At 41.3% G+C, this 18,013-nt stretch overlaps 1 protein-coding gene across 5 annotated transcripts in view; it reads right to left on the reverse strand.

Moving 5' to 3' along the window:
• KLF7 (KLF transcription factor 7) overlaps positions 1-18,013 on the reverse strand; it is a 109,580-nt gene that overhangs the window by 60,429 nt on the left and 31,138 nt on the right. For 3 of the 5 annotated variants that reach the window (XR_014326271.1, XR_014326272.1, XM_082840829.1), the window contains exon 2: positions 7,860-8,490. Coding sequence is in view for 3 of the 5 variants with exons in the window: in XM_082840829.1 (XP_082696955.1) it covers positions 7,860-8,490 (631 nt within the window). In the remaining 2 variants the exon portion in view is untranslated. Of the gene's footprint in view, positions 1-7,252; positions 8,491-18,013 lie in introns of those variants that run through there. The other 2 variants (XM_082840830.1, XM_082840828.1) reach the window with 2 other exon arrangements.

Below are 18,013 nucleotides of genomic sequence, written 5' to 3' on the forward strand. Positions count from 1 at the left end.
TGCTTCACACTGTCTTTATCAGGTCTTTGACTGCTTGAGAAAACCTAATCTTCTCAATATTAAAAGAGCTAAGTTTTGCTTACAACTATGTAACCTTCTGTATTTGCCTTTAACAGTATCTACTGTCACTATTAAATGGATATTTTTGACACACTTCCCCCCAAATCAAATTCTAAGTGAAGTTTTTTGACTTCAAACTTTCTTTGGGATTTTCCAGAGGGCCCCTGGAACATCTCAAGAGATTTATTCTGTCTCCTCATAAAAAGAAAGATGTTAAACTAAATAGGCTTATTTGATATGTTAAATTAAATAAGAAGCATTGCCAAATAGGTAACAATAAGTCTTCTCTATTTTGTATTTGTATATGTTATAAGTGTTCCAGAAATCGTATGAAATTCTTAAATGTTAAATGTTCTGGTAAAATGTTATCAGTCGTAATTCCAGTTACTATCTTAAAATGTATATCACAGAAATAAATACACTTCCTCGGCAAATGAGTTCTCATCAGATCTTAACAGTGGGCATTTTAAAGTCTTTTATAATTTACAGGCAGTTATTGTTTTACTCTGATATTTTTGCAAAAGTGAGACTCATGGAAAGGACCTTACCAAGTGCTTCTGACCACTGACACTGCTGCAAAAATAGAAGGCACTGAACCTTGGGTACATATCTCACAGCTGAAGAAGGTTCCACCTGACATCTGCTCCTGGGCAAACTCTGGAGACCTGCAAATTAAACTGACTAGGAAGAGAAGGAGCTGACATCAGTATAGACTGCTTCCACCCAAGATGCTGAATCAAGACTTCATACTTTAACAAAACATTAAAAACCCTTTCTTCTTCTCTTTGTTTCCTTTACTGTGGCATTGGCCTGGAACGACACCACCATCATATCTCCCAGGCCATTACTAAGGGGGATAACCTTTTAGACTGCTGGATTTGCCATTAAAAACTCCAACCTGTCCATAATGCTAGAGACCCCCTGGTCCTTCCTGCGACCAATTTTTCTTCTATTCCTAATGTCCTGTAAACTACAATTGAACCCCCCTTAGAAGTCACTTAGAGGGTCTAACTTTTATGGCCAGGACATTCAGTGCCTTGTTTTTACTTTTCTCTGATTATAGCTGTACTTGCCCAACTAGACACAATACCTAGACAAACCATAGTACATTTGCACCTCGACGTTCTTATGATTATCTAAATCAGATCTTACCCCAATCATGAAAAGATCTTACCAGCTGCACCCATTTTTGCAAGGAATTTAGAACAGCTTTTTATTTGGGGCTAGGAGATTTACTTTCCAAATGCACTGAAAAACTAACTGACCCCTGGCTTGAATGGGCAAGTGCAACGATCCCTGCAAATGAATCCGTTAACAGTGCCACCTTCATGGGAATGATTTGTGCCCTGACATGATTAATCTTTGTCTGTGGTGATTATCATTCTCCTTGGGCTTATGCATACCTAGATGGCTGGTACATAACCAGGCAATGCCTCTTAGGTTACCTAACTGTGCCCCTAACCATCCACAATCAAACTGAGGCACCTCATTGGTCAATTCCCCTGATTTACATTGTCAAGTTAGAAGGGACCTATCAGAAGGCTTCAGGACTCAGGATTCGCTTCCTTTGGCAGGCACTTACTTCCCTGGTTAGAAGTGAGTACAAATGAGACTATGATCAGGAACCTTCCTTAATTCTTGAAAGTACTGCAAAATCCACTGCTAAAGCAATAGCTGCCCAAGAAAATTCCTTAGACTCTGACCAAGGTTGTTCTTGATAATGGGATAGCCCTTGATTATCTTTTAGCTGAACAATAAGGTGTCTGTGCTGCATCCAATACCACTTGCTGCACTTGGATTAACACTTCTGGGGAAGCTGAAACTCAGCTACATAAAATCACTGAATAAGTCACTTGGCTTTAAAAAGTGACTCCTTCAATGAGGTCTTCCTTGACATATTTGATTTTGCTTGGTTTGGGTCTTGGGGAGCATGGCTCTGAAGTGCACTCCAGACACTGGGAATTTGTCTTGCTTACAATAATCATAGTAGTCTTCCTGGTGCACTTTAAATGCACGTTTAAGTGCATGTTCATGGTCACTAACCACCAAGCAAGTAACACCCTAAGACTGAAATGTCAGAAAAGGGATGAAGAGAATGACCAACTTAAAAAGTGTGAAACTTAAGTCATGACCTGTGAATAGCACACAGAGAATCAGCAAAAACTGTGAGATCTTCAGAGCAGTAGCTGGGAGTGGCATTAATGCGTTAAATTTTGATCACATCTCTAAGGCTGAGTTTGATCAGAAAGGGAGAATTGTTAAAAAAAGAGACAACTGGCCCAAAATGGAGTCACTTGTGCTAAGCCCCTCTTCAACAAACTGAAACTTACAATTTTAATATAGGTTCACCGGCCGCAAGAATGGAATCTTAAACCAGTCAATCTGGAATTACCTGATCAGCACTAGAAAGGTAATTTTCGTGATAGATCCCTGTCATCCCCTAAAGGAAGGTGACCTTGCCACAAACAATCAGACTCTTTGCTGGTACAACTTCCTTGTCCAGCCCCTTCTGTCTATAAAAGTCTTTTGTTTTGCATAGTGCTTCAGAGTTCCTTTCTATTTGTTAGATGAGATGCTGCCCAATTCATGAATCACTAAATAAAGCCAATAAGATCTTTAAAATTTACTCAGTCGAATTTTGTTTCTTAATACTCTGAACAATACCTGGCATATAGCAAGTGTTTATAAGTATTTGTTGAAAAGTAAAATAAATTATATTTCAAACTTTAAAGAACTTTCATTATATGTATAAAATAAGCACTTTTGTTTGCCTCTTAAATACTACACTCATCTTTTCGTTTGTAATGTTTTTACTCACCTTTCCATTTAAAAACAATTTCCCTAAATCCTAATTAAACTTAGAGATTGTGCCACATCTTGATTCATTATGACCACCCCAAAGCAGATATAGAATGCTAAGTAAATTGCACGTTCTTTTTATCTTTTCACTTAGAAAGTATACTTTTATATTTTTCAGTGCAAAATCTAGAATGTCCTATCACCACCCATGGATTAGGCTAAAGCAACCCCAGTCTATAGAGAGCTCTCCAAGTAGCACAAGAGAGGACGTGGCCTCTTTTCTTCCTCTTCTGTGACCAACAACCAAAGACTTCATTGCTGGCCTTTGTCCAGAATTTACCAACCTGACTCATCTTAATAGTGTAAATGTGGACATGCTTTTATATGAATTTCCAGATTAGAAAAGTCTGCTCACTTAACACAAAGCACCATTTCAATCACAGACTTTCTTCCTTTCCTACTCAGCAGTGATCAAGAAGAAATGTGGAATATTATTCTTTCTCATTTTGAATAGAAACTACTAACATTTTAACAAATTGATTTTTGCTGAAAATAAGCATAATAAAGTGGGTTTTTTTAATTGAAAGTGAGAGATTCCCCTGTGTCAAAATATAAGAATTATTTAGCTGTCTCCAAGAAGATGAATAAAACTATGAACATAATGGTTGACTTATTGAGAAAGAAAAATATATTATACAAAGACCAGAAAACAGAGTGGGAGAGAAAGGTCTGTAATGGCTTGGCTGCTAAAGGACATTTTTACGCTCATGCCAGCACTAAGTGCTCTTCCCAATGAATAAACCATATGTCCATTTTTATATGCTTCCTTTCACTAAGATTCTGCTACTTCACAATATTCCTTTTGTCCCAGTCCCTGCCTCATCTTCTGCAACCCCCAGCCTGGCTCCCCCATCCCTCACTTCACCTCCTTGGGCAACCAGTATTTGTGCCCTAGCTACCAACTTGAACATCTGCTACCTGAAAAAAAGAAAGGCCACCTCACTGCCTAACATCCTCCAGGGCAAAAAGTTTGAAGGATTCAGCATCCTCAAAAAACAGACACAGAAGGGAAAAAAAAAGAAGCAGCAGCATATCTTTTCCAGCTCAGTAAATCCTATCTGTTTAAAGATTAAATGGATAACACTTTTAAAAATTCTTCAATGCAAGGAAGTCCATGTTACCAACAACGTATTGTCTTTCTTTATGCATAGACAGAGACCCACACATTTTATTTCACATTTGCAAGTGTCTCTTTTTCAACATATTACCATATAGAAGAGACAGATCATATATATAACTCTAGAGAACAAAATGCCAATATTTTCCCTCTTTCTCCTGGATGGTTTTCTCTCTCTCTCTCTCTCTATGTCCCAGAACACTTCCCCAGCTGAAGGATAAGAAAATATTTTCACTGAATTAAAGTGAGCCCTGTGTTAAAACAGCTTGCCTGAATCCAACCAGAGCCCTTCAGCCATGGCTCACGGGCCCAGCCACTCCACGGCATGTGGGATCTTCCCGGACCGGGGCACGAACCCGCATCCCCTGCATTGGCAGGCGGACTCTCAACCACTTCGCCACCAGGGAAGCCCCAGAGCCAATTTTTTTAAACTTCATTTCAACACTTGGTCAGCGGCTCTTCCTACTCCATTCACTTCTAGCAGCAGACTCGTCTCCAACCTGAATTCCCATCACTGTATACCTTTGCCCTCAAGCTTTTTACTAGTCTACTTCCTTGATATGTTTGCACTTAATTTGATTCCATCCTTCATGCTTTTTTCATTATTCTTAGTTCATCCACACCACATAAATTATCACTTTTGTTTTTTTCAGTTCCCCATGTGCCCCCTTCACACCAATTCCAAATAAATACTTCCGATTCTCATCCATTTCATCCAAATTAATTCAGATTCCCTCTCCTAATCCCCCATCTCCACTTCTGCCTCCCCTCCTATCCTTCCTATCCTTTCTGCCTCCCCTCCTATCCTTCCTATCCTTTCTGCCTCCCCTCCTATCCTTCCTATCCTTCCTACCTCCCGTCCTATCCTTCCTATCCTTTCTACCTCCCCTCCTATCCTTCCTATCCTTTCTGCCTCCCCTCCTATCCTTCCTATCCTTTCTGCCTCCCCTCCTATCCTTCCTATCCTTCCTACCTCCCCTCCTATCCTTCCTATCCTTTCTACCTCCCCTCCTATCCTTTCTCTTTCTCAAAGCACCTACTTTTCCCTCCGTGCTTGTCTCTGCAGAAGGTTTTACTGGCAAAATGCTTCTGGAGGGTGCAAGGCCATTGCTTCCTGTGTTGTTTTAGGAAAGTCATGCTCTACATTACTGCCAACTTCAATGGGCCAAGGCCTGCATGTCCAATTTCACCCTCCATGAGTAATGTCCTTGTATCATCACCCCTACACTGAAATTATGGAAGTGAGGAAAGAAAAGCTTCTTGTTCTTTGGTGGCATTTAACTTTAAGTGGTTTATTTCTAGTTTACATAAAGCTGTTTTTGCACAAAATCACTGCTAATCAAGGTCATCGGCAATAGTCACAACTATAACCAACCCTATGACTATCCTTAACGAGCTCTTACCATTTGCCAAGTATTTTACATATGTTTACTCATTTAATCTTCAAAACAATCTAGGAGGTAAATTATCCCTCTTTTACAGATGAGGAAATTGAGGCTCAGGGAAGATACATCATGTATCCAGGTCATAAATCTAGGAAGTTGTAGAGCCAGAATTCAAACCCAAGTCTCCCTGACTGCAAAGCCCTGCTCTTAACCACTCTGCAGTACTGCCTTTCTAATAATGCATGGTGCCTTCTTGGGTAAATTCCCCACGGGGAGGAGTCTTTCCACTTTAATTCGCTATAAGGCAAGAGGTTGCAGGTGCTGGGAAACATAATGAGCTCCACCTTGATAATCACTCTGAACAGAAAATGACCAAAAAACAAAGCACAAAATATGCATCACTCCTCAGAGTTATCCTTCTAATACATCCATTGGAAAGAGGGGATAGGGAAAAGAAGAAAATGCTCTGGACTCACCCCCAAAAAAGACTCTCTGCTTCCCCAGAGCCGTCCAGTCTCATACTAGGCAGGACATGGCCTGTCTCACGTCAGTAATGAAAAAATGTGCTCATAAGCATGAATTCCACACCCCCAACAATGCTCAACCTTCTTGCCTCATCCTGCCTTCTCTGGTTTCCTGCGGGGAACAGGAGATGAGTCATGGCTGAAGCCTGGGAGCACTGCAATGTCTTCTCGTTACTTTACTCATTGACTTGAGAAAGAAAGACATATAAATAAAAACGACCTCCAGGACAATATCAGAGAGAGGAAAAAAAAAAGCTGAAAATTGCAGGAAGCTTTCGCCTTGATGTATGTGGACTGGAGGACTTGAACCCAATCTCTAATGGGAACCCTGAGTGGCACCTGAACCTAAGCCACAGGTTCAAAAGTTACCTTAGGGGACCTTCCCATGAACCAAGCAAGGGCAGAAGGGAAAGTCAGTTTGGAGTTAGAGGACAGCATGCCTAAGTCCTGTGGTGTGAAGAAGCAACGTCCACGCTCATCCCCCCGTGGGAGTACCTTCCAGGTTCGCGGTGGTGATGGCTTCTAGTCACACATTATGTACTCCTACCTCAGGGAAGCTTCTCTGTCCTGCACAAAGACATTTCACAGACCCCCTCCCCCCAGAAGATTAAAGCTGAGAGGGGCCTTAAGATCCAGATTGTTTGGCAGATGTGGAAAATGAGGCCGCCAGTGAGGTAAAGCAATGTGCTCAAGGTCACAAAGCTAGTTAGTAATAGCACTGGAGTAGAACCCAGGTTTTCCTGATTTTCCAGCCAATGAACTTTGCACTGTACTCTTCCTTGGTGACACAGCCCACAAACCACCGCAGAGTACCTGGAAGACAGGCAGTGAGCCCGAAAAGAACTCTCACCAACACATCTCCTAGCCTAGATCCAATCCCCTATTTCTCCCTGACAACACTCTGATTCTGCTGTTTATACTTTCGGAGGTTTTCCCTGTTCAGCTTGTACTGTGCACGCAGTATGCAAAAACCATACCAGCAACACACTGTCAGGGACTCATTAAAAAAACCCCAATGATAGTAATTGCTCCTACGATGCTAACCCCAAGAAGAGCCACCAGCCCTAAGCTTCCAACTCAAACCAGAGAACAAAGACCAGATTCAAGGAATATGCTAATCTCACTCTTTTCTCTGCAAACCCCCCTCTACCAAATTATCCCATCGCTCCCAAGATCAACATGATTCCTGGGAGTCACCACAGAAGTCCTGAGGAAAATATACAGTCCCCACCGGTCCCCAGCGCCCTTACCACACACACAGCCATGTAATCACTTTAGCAAGTTCTCAGTAACAAGCTCATTAAAAAGCAATTCTGCCATCTCTCCATAAAGCATGCGCCAGAGGACAATGCAAAAGAGGAGATGCCAATTAATTATAGAATGATCACCTCTAATGAACTCTGAAACCCTCCTGCTGTTGGTGACTTTGATGAAAAATCAGGGATGCTGGAAAAAGAGTGAATAGGGACACCTTGGCTACCTTGCTCAATTGTGAATTTCAAATGTACCTCCTCGGATTCCACTGTTGATCCAAACTGCAAACTTACACTGATAAAACAATGAAAAGTACCAGGAAAGTGACAAGTGCATATATCACGTAGGGTTGTGAGTCACACCACCAGAGCCCCTGTTCAGGCATCCTCAGTAGTGTCTGATTCTACCTCATGGTTGTAGAATTATTGCCTCTGAAAGTGTCTCCGAGCCAGTGAGTGACAAACCCATGTCCTGTGCTCAGGACACCTGGAGATCCTAAGGTAACAAGTGAGTCGCCTGCTTCCCCACCCAGGCCCACCTGCCTCTCTGCACCTCCTAGTTGGCATGGATGCCACTTCTCGGAACAGAGAGAAGCCCTTCCCACCATGAGGCTAAAGGAGGAAAAAGAAGAAACCACGTGCGGCCAACTTGTACCACTACCTGTGTGAGTCCTCTGGTGGGCCTTTAAGTGGGAGCTTTTTGTATAAACTTTCCGGCACCCGTTAAACTGACAGCGGTGAACCCTCTTCTTGTTTTCGGGGCATGCCTCAGCCCCTACCCCTCCTTGTTCACTGTCGCTCTGTCCACTCTTAACTGTCCCAGCTGCCGCCACGGCTGCCGCTGCTGTTGCCACCCCTCCCACCTTTACTGAGCTGAGTGCAGCCTTCTTGGCCACCAGTTTCAACGTCACTGTGCCATCCACGGCTGAGAGAGTCTGTGAGGTTTTGACCAGATGGCGGCTGAGCTCAGGGGACGAGGGGGGCGTTAATGAGGTCACTGCGTTGAGCTGGGCCTGGTTGACGGCTGTGTAGCTGTCTAGAGAAGAGCTGGTTGGCTGGAGGCTGAGGCAGGTCTCAGATAGCAACTTGTCCCGAGAGAGCAAAATGTCCACTGCCGAACTCTTCTCACAGATGGTCGCTTCCACAGGGAGCAGCAGGGGGTCTAAGCGCCGGAAACTTTCCTCAATGCACGGGGGAGGAGAAGCACGGAGGAAACAGTCTAAGTCCTCACCAAAGGTCTCCGAGATCCTCCTAGGCTCCGTCTGCAGGTAGCGTTCCAATTCAAGGCATGTCTGCAGAGGGGAAGGAGGGAGGGAGAGAAACAGCCATCAGAAGCAAAGAACACCACGAGACCACATGTTGACAGGCTGAGGAAGAAGATACAGGAAGGAACAGAGAATGTTTCATGGCTCATATCTGAAATTCTCTTGTTGAAAGGTCTGACCTTGTTATTTTCTCCCTGGACACTTCTGAAGGGTTCACAAGGGTCACATGATATGAGTTCAACTACTATAGTTAATGGGGAACTAGAAGCCCAGAAGGGCTATCTCACACCATCAAGTTCCCTGAGAACATTTAATGTTAAAATGGCCTCATGCTCCATGATCCAATTCAGCAGGTGAGATGCTCTAAGCCTCCCTAGGAGTTCCCGCGCAAGCAAGAAGCAAATAGAATCAGACAAGATTTTCATATCAAGACTCCCCACAGTCCAACTTAATTTTTCAAATAGACTTTAGCAAGTCACAAAAATAGGCCAATTTTCCAACTTGCCCTTTAGAATAAACCATGCCCACCCAAACTAAGTCATGAGCTGAACCAACAGCAAGCCCTGCCTTGGGAATGGATTTCCTAACCAGCAGGAATGGACACTGTTCTAAAGAACGCCTTGTATAAAACCTTTGATGCACATGACAAAACCCCCATTGTTTACAGCAAGTTATTCAAAATACAATTGCTACATACTGTGTGGCAAGGAGCATGAGTCCCATTACAATAGTTTGACATCTCTGACTCCATGATAAAAATAAGTTCAATCATAGCTATTTGAATTGGTACAGATAAGACACAATCTATTTCAATATAAAGTTTTCACCCGGTAAAGAAATGAGGAAAAAGAAACCAAAAAAACAGAAAGGTTCAGAGTTTCAACAAATCTTCATCCATGGTGCATGTAAGTCTTTGTAAGATGGGGGAAGCGCTATTATGGCCAAAGCGGATTTTAAGTTTATAATCTAAAAGCTCTCCTCACTTAATCCTACTCTTCCAGAATCTGGTAGAAAACCATGGTGCTAACTTATACTATCAGTTCAATTTGCTCTAACTTCTGGGGCTTCAACAAAGAAAACACTGATGGCAAATTTAAAATGTGACTAGCTCCTAATTTACTGCCTCTGTAGAGCTTCTATGTTTTCAACCAATGTTCTGATTCTAGGTTTTTATTCTGTTAAGAATCTATTTTAATGATATACCTAGTTGTGTTGTATCTGTCAAGGATTTTATTTTGGTGACATTTCAAAAGATTGGTTTTTAATCAGCCTTCTGGTAAAACTCTGCATTACTGAATAAGAAAAGCAGATTTTTAACAATGAATCACCTTTGGGTCTCACTATTGATTTTTAATAGGATAAACTAATGAATGGTTCCAATCTTCATTCAACCCTCATGTCACAAGTGTTCACTCAACTACTGTGTTCACAGCAAGGTGCAAGGCTTTCTGTATGTTAGAAGAAGAAGACAGTGATAGATCCATGTGATGTAGGTGCAGAATAAACAATTACCAGCTAAAAATTACATGAATTTATAAGCAAAGTGGTACCAAATAACATAACAATAAAGTATGTTGATAAGTTCTTAGGGGATGAGTGGACAATGAATTCTGTACTCTATATTATGGAGGTATTAATCAAGTAAAGCTTATTGGAAAAGTAAGTTTGATTCTATTTTGCTTATTGATTAAATAATAGCTCTTGCTGAGTAGCTTCCCACCACTTTATATCCGAAACAAGTACTACCACCTTCTCAGGTCTAGGAATTTGTCTTATCCTTATTTGCCCCTTTTCTGAATTCTATGTTTCAGAGATTTTCCCTTTCATTTTTCCATCTCATTGCTAAAAATTATCATTTACTTCTTTCCAATATTGAAACCCTCAGTGTTAGCCCCAGTCAATTCACTTCTGAATTATAAGATATTACCCCTGAAACCTCCCCTTCCCTTTTTAAACCATCATCTGCCAAGTACAGTGTCTGGTACCCATCAGGTACATAATGTCTATCAAACAAAGATAAAATCAACTTTATACTATTATTTTGATCATTCTATTCTACTCCACTCTACAAAAGCCACCTGCTGACCCTAACCTGGACTAGGCTGAGGCTAGCAATCCTAGAAATGACCACTAATACATGTCTTCTAGAACATAATTGTAATACTCCTTTAGCTTTGCCCAAAGAGCAGAACCAGACCATAGAGACACAGATATGTTTCAGGTAGAAATCAGCTGAATCATAGGTTATAAGAGGTCCTTCCCGGCCTCACAAACAAGGATGATTTCACACTCACAGTCACCAGTGTCTGTGGATACAGCTTTCGGATGTCATGTCATCTTACATATTTTTAGCTCACAGAATCAAAAGTCACTAAGAAATTGTTGTGATTATTAGGAAGCTCAGATCTCTTCATACTCTAAGGGATTCTAAGGAACTGAGATATTCTAAATGCATTTACACACTCTTCAGGGAGGATAAAAAATAACCTACCCAGGGCTTCCCTGGTGGTGCAATGGTTGAGAGTCCGCCTGCCGATGCAGGGGACACAGGTTCGTGCCCCGGTCCGGGAAGATCCCACATGCCGCAGAGCGGCTGGGCCCGTGAGCCATGGCCGCTGAGCCTGCACGTCCAGAGCCTGTGCTCCGCAACGGGAGAGGCCAAAACAGTGAGAGGACCGTGTACCAAAAAAAAACAAACAAAAATAACCTACCCAGTATGCCCTAGTTTGAATCCCAGATTGAATCCCAGAACACATGGATCACACTAATTATCTAAGGATGGAGATACTTCCCATCATTAAATGTGGGAAAATCTGGACCACTTAAGAGAGGTTATCACTTGCAATCCTAATACAAGGCATTATTATTCCATCTGAGAGTTAGAGAAGCATGAGTACCCATCAGAATGTGCTGAGTAGCCCTCTGAAATTATGGAATATTTTTGTCTTGAGAAATCTACTTCTTGTAATATTTGCTGGCGATGAAGCTTAGATAGAAAAGAAGATTTTGTCAACCAGAAACTCATCAGGAGTGTTGGAGATTAAAATGTTAATGAGGAGGAGGATTTCAATGTTAGATTATTTCCAAGCAAAAGAGACAGTTTATCGCCAATGTTTTTGAAAAATAATTATAAGAACTCCCTTAAGAAACGCTTATGATGTTTAATTGGAATTTAAGGTATCAGTATTTACTCAGAGATTTTAATACATATACACACAGAGGTATGTATAGAAATAAATGTGTATATGCATGTATGTGTATATATACATGTATTTCCTAGCTCCGTCAATGAGAGGAGTCTACAAGCAAAGACACCCCAGTAGCAGTGAGCACACCTGGCATGAAGATCTTGGTTTCTAAATATCACTATCCAATAAAGGGAACCAGAGTGCCTTGGAGAAATAGTTGATTGAAAGGCTGAGGCAAAGAAAATAAAGATGAGACTAGAATATACTGTCGTACCAGAAGGTAAGGAAGTGCTCATAAAGTGATGGAGGCATGTCAAAAAGACTCATGAGCCAACCTGAAGGAGTTCTCAAAGTCCAAATCTAGGCAACGCGAGCAACAAAAATGAATAATGATAACAGATTCTAACCCATGGAATACGATTAATATCCATGAATCCATAGTGATATAAATAAACGGTTGAATAAATAAATAAATGGAGGAGATAGATCAGATCCTACTTATAGTAAAATTACAATTAATAAACAGAGAAGTATTGAAAATAGAAGTATTGAAATAGAAAATCGCCATTAGTCAAACAACAAAGTAGTAATAAGTACAGGCAAGAATCACCAATGGATGTTAAAATTAATAGATGAAGGTATAATGAGAAACAAGATATTTGCCTAGTCTCAAAGCACCCCCCCAACAAGACATTTATTAATTACAAAGACAAAAATAATAATTTTGTAGAGAAACCTGGCATGCACCACCTTCACCATATGATGAAATTTGCAGCATATTGATATCATGCTCCCCAGACATGATAGGCTGAAAAGCGCACAACATTATTCTGTGCCATTCTTGCCAAAAGTACCTAACTTCAACCTAATCATGAGAAAACATGAGACCAATACAAATTGAGGGCCATTCTACAAAATAACTGGCTGGTATTCTTTAAAAGTATGAAGGTCATGAGGAACAAAGGAGAAGCTGTCACAGATTGCAGGAAACTAAGGAGATAAGACAACTAAATGCAATGGATCCCTGCCTGGATCCTGGATGAGAAAAAGGACACCGGTGGGAAAAATAATGTAATTCAAATAAAGTGTATAAATTAGTTAATGGTATTTTATCAAGGTTAATCTCTTGTTCTGATACTTGTATTATGATTATGTAACATTAAGGGAAGCTGCAAAGAGTGTATACAGGAACTCTATGTACAATTTTTGCGACTTAATATAAGTCTAAATACTTTCAAAAGAGAGAGAGAGAGAGAGAGAGAGAGAGAAGAAATGCCCATCGGCACACTAGGAGTGTCTCCAGATTGCAAATTTTGATACAGAGTTCAAATGTTTGTTTGTCCACCAGAACCAGAGATTTACTCTGTCCCAATGACACTAGCCAGCAAACTCCAAATTGGAGTCAGCAGATGTCAATTTAATGACATAAATCATGGCTGTCTGGTACCTCACCTTGGAGAAATGAGGCTTTCCTCAGCCTGACCTAGCAATACAACTTAGGGTTTGAGCCACTGGATCAGCCTCCACCTTCTCAAAAATCCACTACCGTCAGCAATGGGGAGGAAACGCACCCAACTGCAAAGTGACTTTCTTATTATTTATGAGTCACAGATGAGTTTTGTGAAGGCTGTCCGATATCTCAATTTCAAAATGCATGGCTTCTTCTAGTTTCCTAACAAACATCACCTGAATTTGGTTTTGAAATGATCACCCTGAAATACTTTAAAATACTCTCCATTCTCTTCATAGCCTTCTTGTTGAAACATGCTTATTAAAATGATAATCCAAGACCTAGTTTTTAAAAAAGAAAAAAAATCAAACCTGTTAACTGCCATACCTGCTACTTCTATGATAGGATGCACAGGCAGAATTTGACAGAAAACAGGATAATCCAAGTCTTGCAGGACAAATTAAGTTCACCAAAATCTCCCTGCTGTTGGCAAGAGGTAGTTACTTTCACAGGATCAAGAAATATGTAAGAAACTTGGTCATATGTGGGCATGATGATGCCAAGGTTACCAAATGGCTCTTGTTCAACCTGTCCTTATCTCATCATAATTTACATGAAAATTGCCAGTCAAGATTGCAAATATCTCCAGGTGCTTTTGCCATTTCCCCTAAAACCCTCCCCCTAAAGGGTTTCCCTCACCTATTTTTCCTCTCCTTAACTTCCCCTCATGCCCATATGCTTGACACAATCTTTTATTTTCTCTCCCACTAATCATTCTTTCATCCAAAGTTCAGCATAAAGTCTATCTCTTTCAGGAAGCCTGGTTTAGGAAACACAGAGTTAAGAAAATATGCTGGCTGTCAAGTGTTGAAAGACAACCCTCCTCAATCCTGGACAATTAAACTGTGTCTCCAAAATGATCTAAGGGTCCATAAATTGGTAGCATGTCTGGTTTATTAAGATTATGATCTCCTTAAAAGCAATGACCATATTGTTTAAATCACATAGGTCTCAAACAATAAAAATAATCTTTTAGAGCTAAATTCTACCTTTGCTATCTCAGATGGGAGATATGTCTAAGTATTTGAAGTGGTGTAGCACTGTAAGAACTTTCTAAAACATAAGCTTGCCTCACAACCCCCATCCATCACCACCACTGAAACTATACCCGTGTTTGGTTGGGGCAGACTCTAGTCCAGCCTCCTCAATGCCATCCCTTTAAAGCCAAATGTTTTTAAAACACAAAAAGTTCTAGGCTTTTTTTCTGTCTTTTAATTAGAACATAAGACAAAGCCATTGGTCCAATATTCTTGCCACCACTCAATAAGTGTGTCACTAGGAGTAGTTATTTGTAGTTGTTGGATCCACATATACTTGAGTTAGTGAGTCAAAAAAGAAATAGAAGAAATAAAAGAAATGGCATTTTGCTAATGATTTCTTTCTGGAATAATATAGTCATTGAAATAAAGTGCCACCTACACTACTACCTGTGTTCATAATCAATTATCAGTCATTTGTGTTCCCTTTAGCCAGCTGCCCTTCATTCTAAGTATTCCACCTATTTCATTCACTTAAAAGATCCAAGAGTTAAAAGAACAAAGAGATCAAACAAACTGGGGAAAGAACATAGAGGCAAAAATATGGGGAGATAACAGCAATCTCCTTCATGGAAACTTGCAAAGTCATGCTTCTTCTGAGATCAGACCTTGACCTACTGATGTTGATGATGATGATAATGCCGATGCTTCCAGCAAGGAAGGGGTGAATTTTGGCTCCAGAAAGAATGCTCACCCAGGTAACTGCACACACAGGTGAACTGCACTTAGCTGCCCATGGGAGCCCCTTCCTGACATTTATTATGTGTGGTTTTGTCACGTGCTATTAACCATGGTGCCACAGTCCCCAAAGAGTCTGAAGTATAGAAACAGGGAGACAAAGCTCTTACCTTTCTCCTGGGAGTGTCCCAAAGCTTAATTACTTTTCTGTGCTCTGAAATTCACACACAACCCAGAATGGAAATTCAAAGTGACACAAAACAAGCTACTGACAGTAGGGTAATTTGTGCTTCTTTTGTAAAGCAATCTTCTAAAATACTCATTCTTTCTAACATATTATTAACTAAGTTCACACTTTTTGGCAAAATCTTTATTCTTCTAACTCCAAGCCAACTTGAAAACTCTATAGGATTGCAAAGATTGATATTTATGGGAACTTTGTGATTTTTTTTTTTCCCCCTTCAAAGGATGGTATGATGTAATGGTTCTGACACATCTCTAGTCTTTTTAAATTAGGTCAGAGTTGAAAGATGGGAAAGGAAGTTGAAAACATGGCCAGAGTTCTGGTACCAATTTTTCTGAGGGATTGGGGGAGGGAAAGGAAGCACCATAATTGATAAACTCAGTAAGCCTGTGGGAGAACCTCACATAACAGGCACCTCAACTTTTTGCCCATCTTCCTGGGTTTCGACATTTCAAAGCAGTTCTGAGGAGGAGAATGTAACAGTGAACCTAACTCGTAGCAGAGAGGAGGTATGAACCAGTGACAAGAATCAAACTTGTAAGACCTAGAGATAGATTTTAAACAAACATTCACTTTTTCTTGACTTTCACTGCCAGAAAATATTTGGGTGGAAAGTTAGGAGAGAATAAATTCTGTCTAGAAATTGTGGGTGAGCAAGTATATGGTATAAGTGAAAATCTCTTACTGCGTTTTTTAGCTATTAGGTTAAAAACAAGAACCCACATCAACAGCACACCCCAGAGGTACAACAGTATTACCCATCACTGTCAGAACTGCTGAACTCCGCAAAACCACCACAGCACTGTAACCAGTGTACGATGCCATTCCTTCCCACTGTCTCTCACATCGACTGGCTGCTGGAGCTGAAACCAAATTAAGTATTTCCCTCTAGTAATCTGTAAATTCTGAGAGACAGTGCTATGAAAATTAACTGAATTCTAAACAAACATGAAAGTTGGGAAATCTCTACCAAAACCCCTTCAGTGTTTCTCCTCCCCCAACTATTTTCAACATACAAAGAAAATATTTGTTGTATATTTTTCCTTTGGGGAGGCTGGGGAGAAAGGAGACAAAATTAAAGGCCTGGGGAGAGCCTGACGTCTCTGAAATAGACAGCCTCAAATACCCCTTTCATCTCCCAAGGATTCCTTAGTTGCAGCGCATTAAAAACAAACAAACCAACAACCACCAAACAACTCAAATCCGAATTAAGAGTTAAGGCGAATTTTACAGCCATGTAACCTGCGCAGAGTTGGGGCCCACGTCTTGTGCTCCTTGTCTCCCAGGCCTCCAACAACCTGGAAGAGCTCTTTCCTCCTTCACAGTGTCTGTGACCCTTAAAATTCAGTGTCCACTAGGGACAAGGTGGCCCATGCACGAGAGGCCATCCTATCTTGGTTCAGGGTTCTTCTTCCATATGTTACTTTTCAGAACACACCAATGAGAAGTCTACCACTCTGGCCTCTACCTACAATTACTGCACCTACCCTACATCAGCCCTTAAGGAGAGTCAGTCGCTCTCACTTGGCCACTGAACTATAACTAAATTCAACTTCTGAGTCATGGAGAGACACCACTGCTCATCACAGCTAGATCACAGAACATGCTGGGGTCCACTATCAACTTGCTTCCCAGCTAAGTCTCCATTTAGCTTGACACACACTGGAGGAAATCCCATTTGTTATTTTAGAGCTTGAAAATAAGTTTCATTAGATGTCTCTGCTTCAGTTATTATACTTTCATAGACAAAATAAAATTCATGCCTTAATAGTCAAGGAAAAATCATCCTACACTAGAGCAAAGACCCAGATCTGGGCTGAGAGTGCGGTTTAAGAAAGAAAAAAAATGTACAAGAGACACCCCCAAAGGAAAAGCCCATCACTGTGCGGGAGAGGGCCAACCAGTCCTTGCTCGAGAAGAAGGGCACCCTGCTCCAGCAACTCATGAGAGCCCAAGGACTCGGGAGAAGGCCTCCCCCCTGAGGGGTGATGCTTCGCAAGAACAATGATCCTGACAGTTGCTCAGCTTCACCATTAATTCTCCATAAAGAGCAGTTTTTGCGATGAGCGCTTGTGTCAGGAGGGGCCTGATGGTTCAGAAACCTGTAATTATTCTTGGCTCGCCACCCCCCCACTGCCTCTGCACCTGTGTCAGTTCAAGGCACCAGCTGGCCATGTCTTGCCTCCTGCCTCTTAAAGGGGTGGATTGCGGCTGGGAGGGGGCGGGTGGGCAGGGGAGCCTTCATTGAAAATCCACACTCATGTTACTTGCCTCTTCTTCCAAAATGCAAAAACAAAACAAAAATTTTAAATTCACCAATCTCATCCCTTCCCCCAATGGGTCTTGCCAAAGGAAACAAATAAACATTAATTGGCTAGAGAGCCTTCATTCAAACCAAAATTACTGAAAAACACAGTAACAGGGAAAGGTCTGACAAGGGGTTATTAATCCTGTTTTACAACCCGCTCTTACTCACCCCCCTACCCGCTCCTGTGAACTTTGCACACACATGCACACACCCTCCCCAAACTCCCCGGGCCCCTCTGCACTGAGTGGCCAAGATCGGAACATGCCGAACCCATGACATCATCTCCCCTTCCTCTCCCAAATCACTTGCACAGGCTGACTCAGGCTACTGGGATTTTTTTTTTTTTTTTTTTTTTTAAAGCAAGCTCATTTCATTGACTCCCTTCTGGACCATTGTTATATCCTTCTCAGTCAGGTAAATTAAATATATCCTTCCTCTACCTCCCATAAAAAATACGTATACATACATGATTGTTTTTCACCCCAAAGCACAGCTGCCCAGGTGTACAATGTATACACACACACACACACACACACACAAACCCACTCGAAGCTTGAATTTCCCAAGAACAACAGGTTCAAATCC

This window comes from Leucopleurus acutus (assembly GCF_964270905.1).
Source record: "Leucopleurus acutus genome assembly, chromosome: 6".
NCBI lineage: Eukaryota > Metazoa > Chordata > Mammalia > Artiodactyla > Delphinidae > Leucopleurus > Leucopleurus acutus.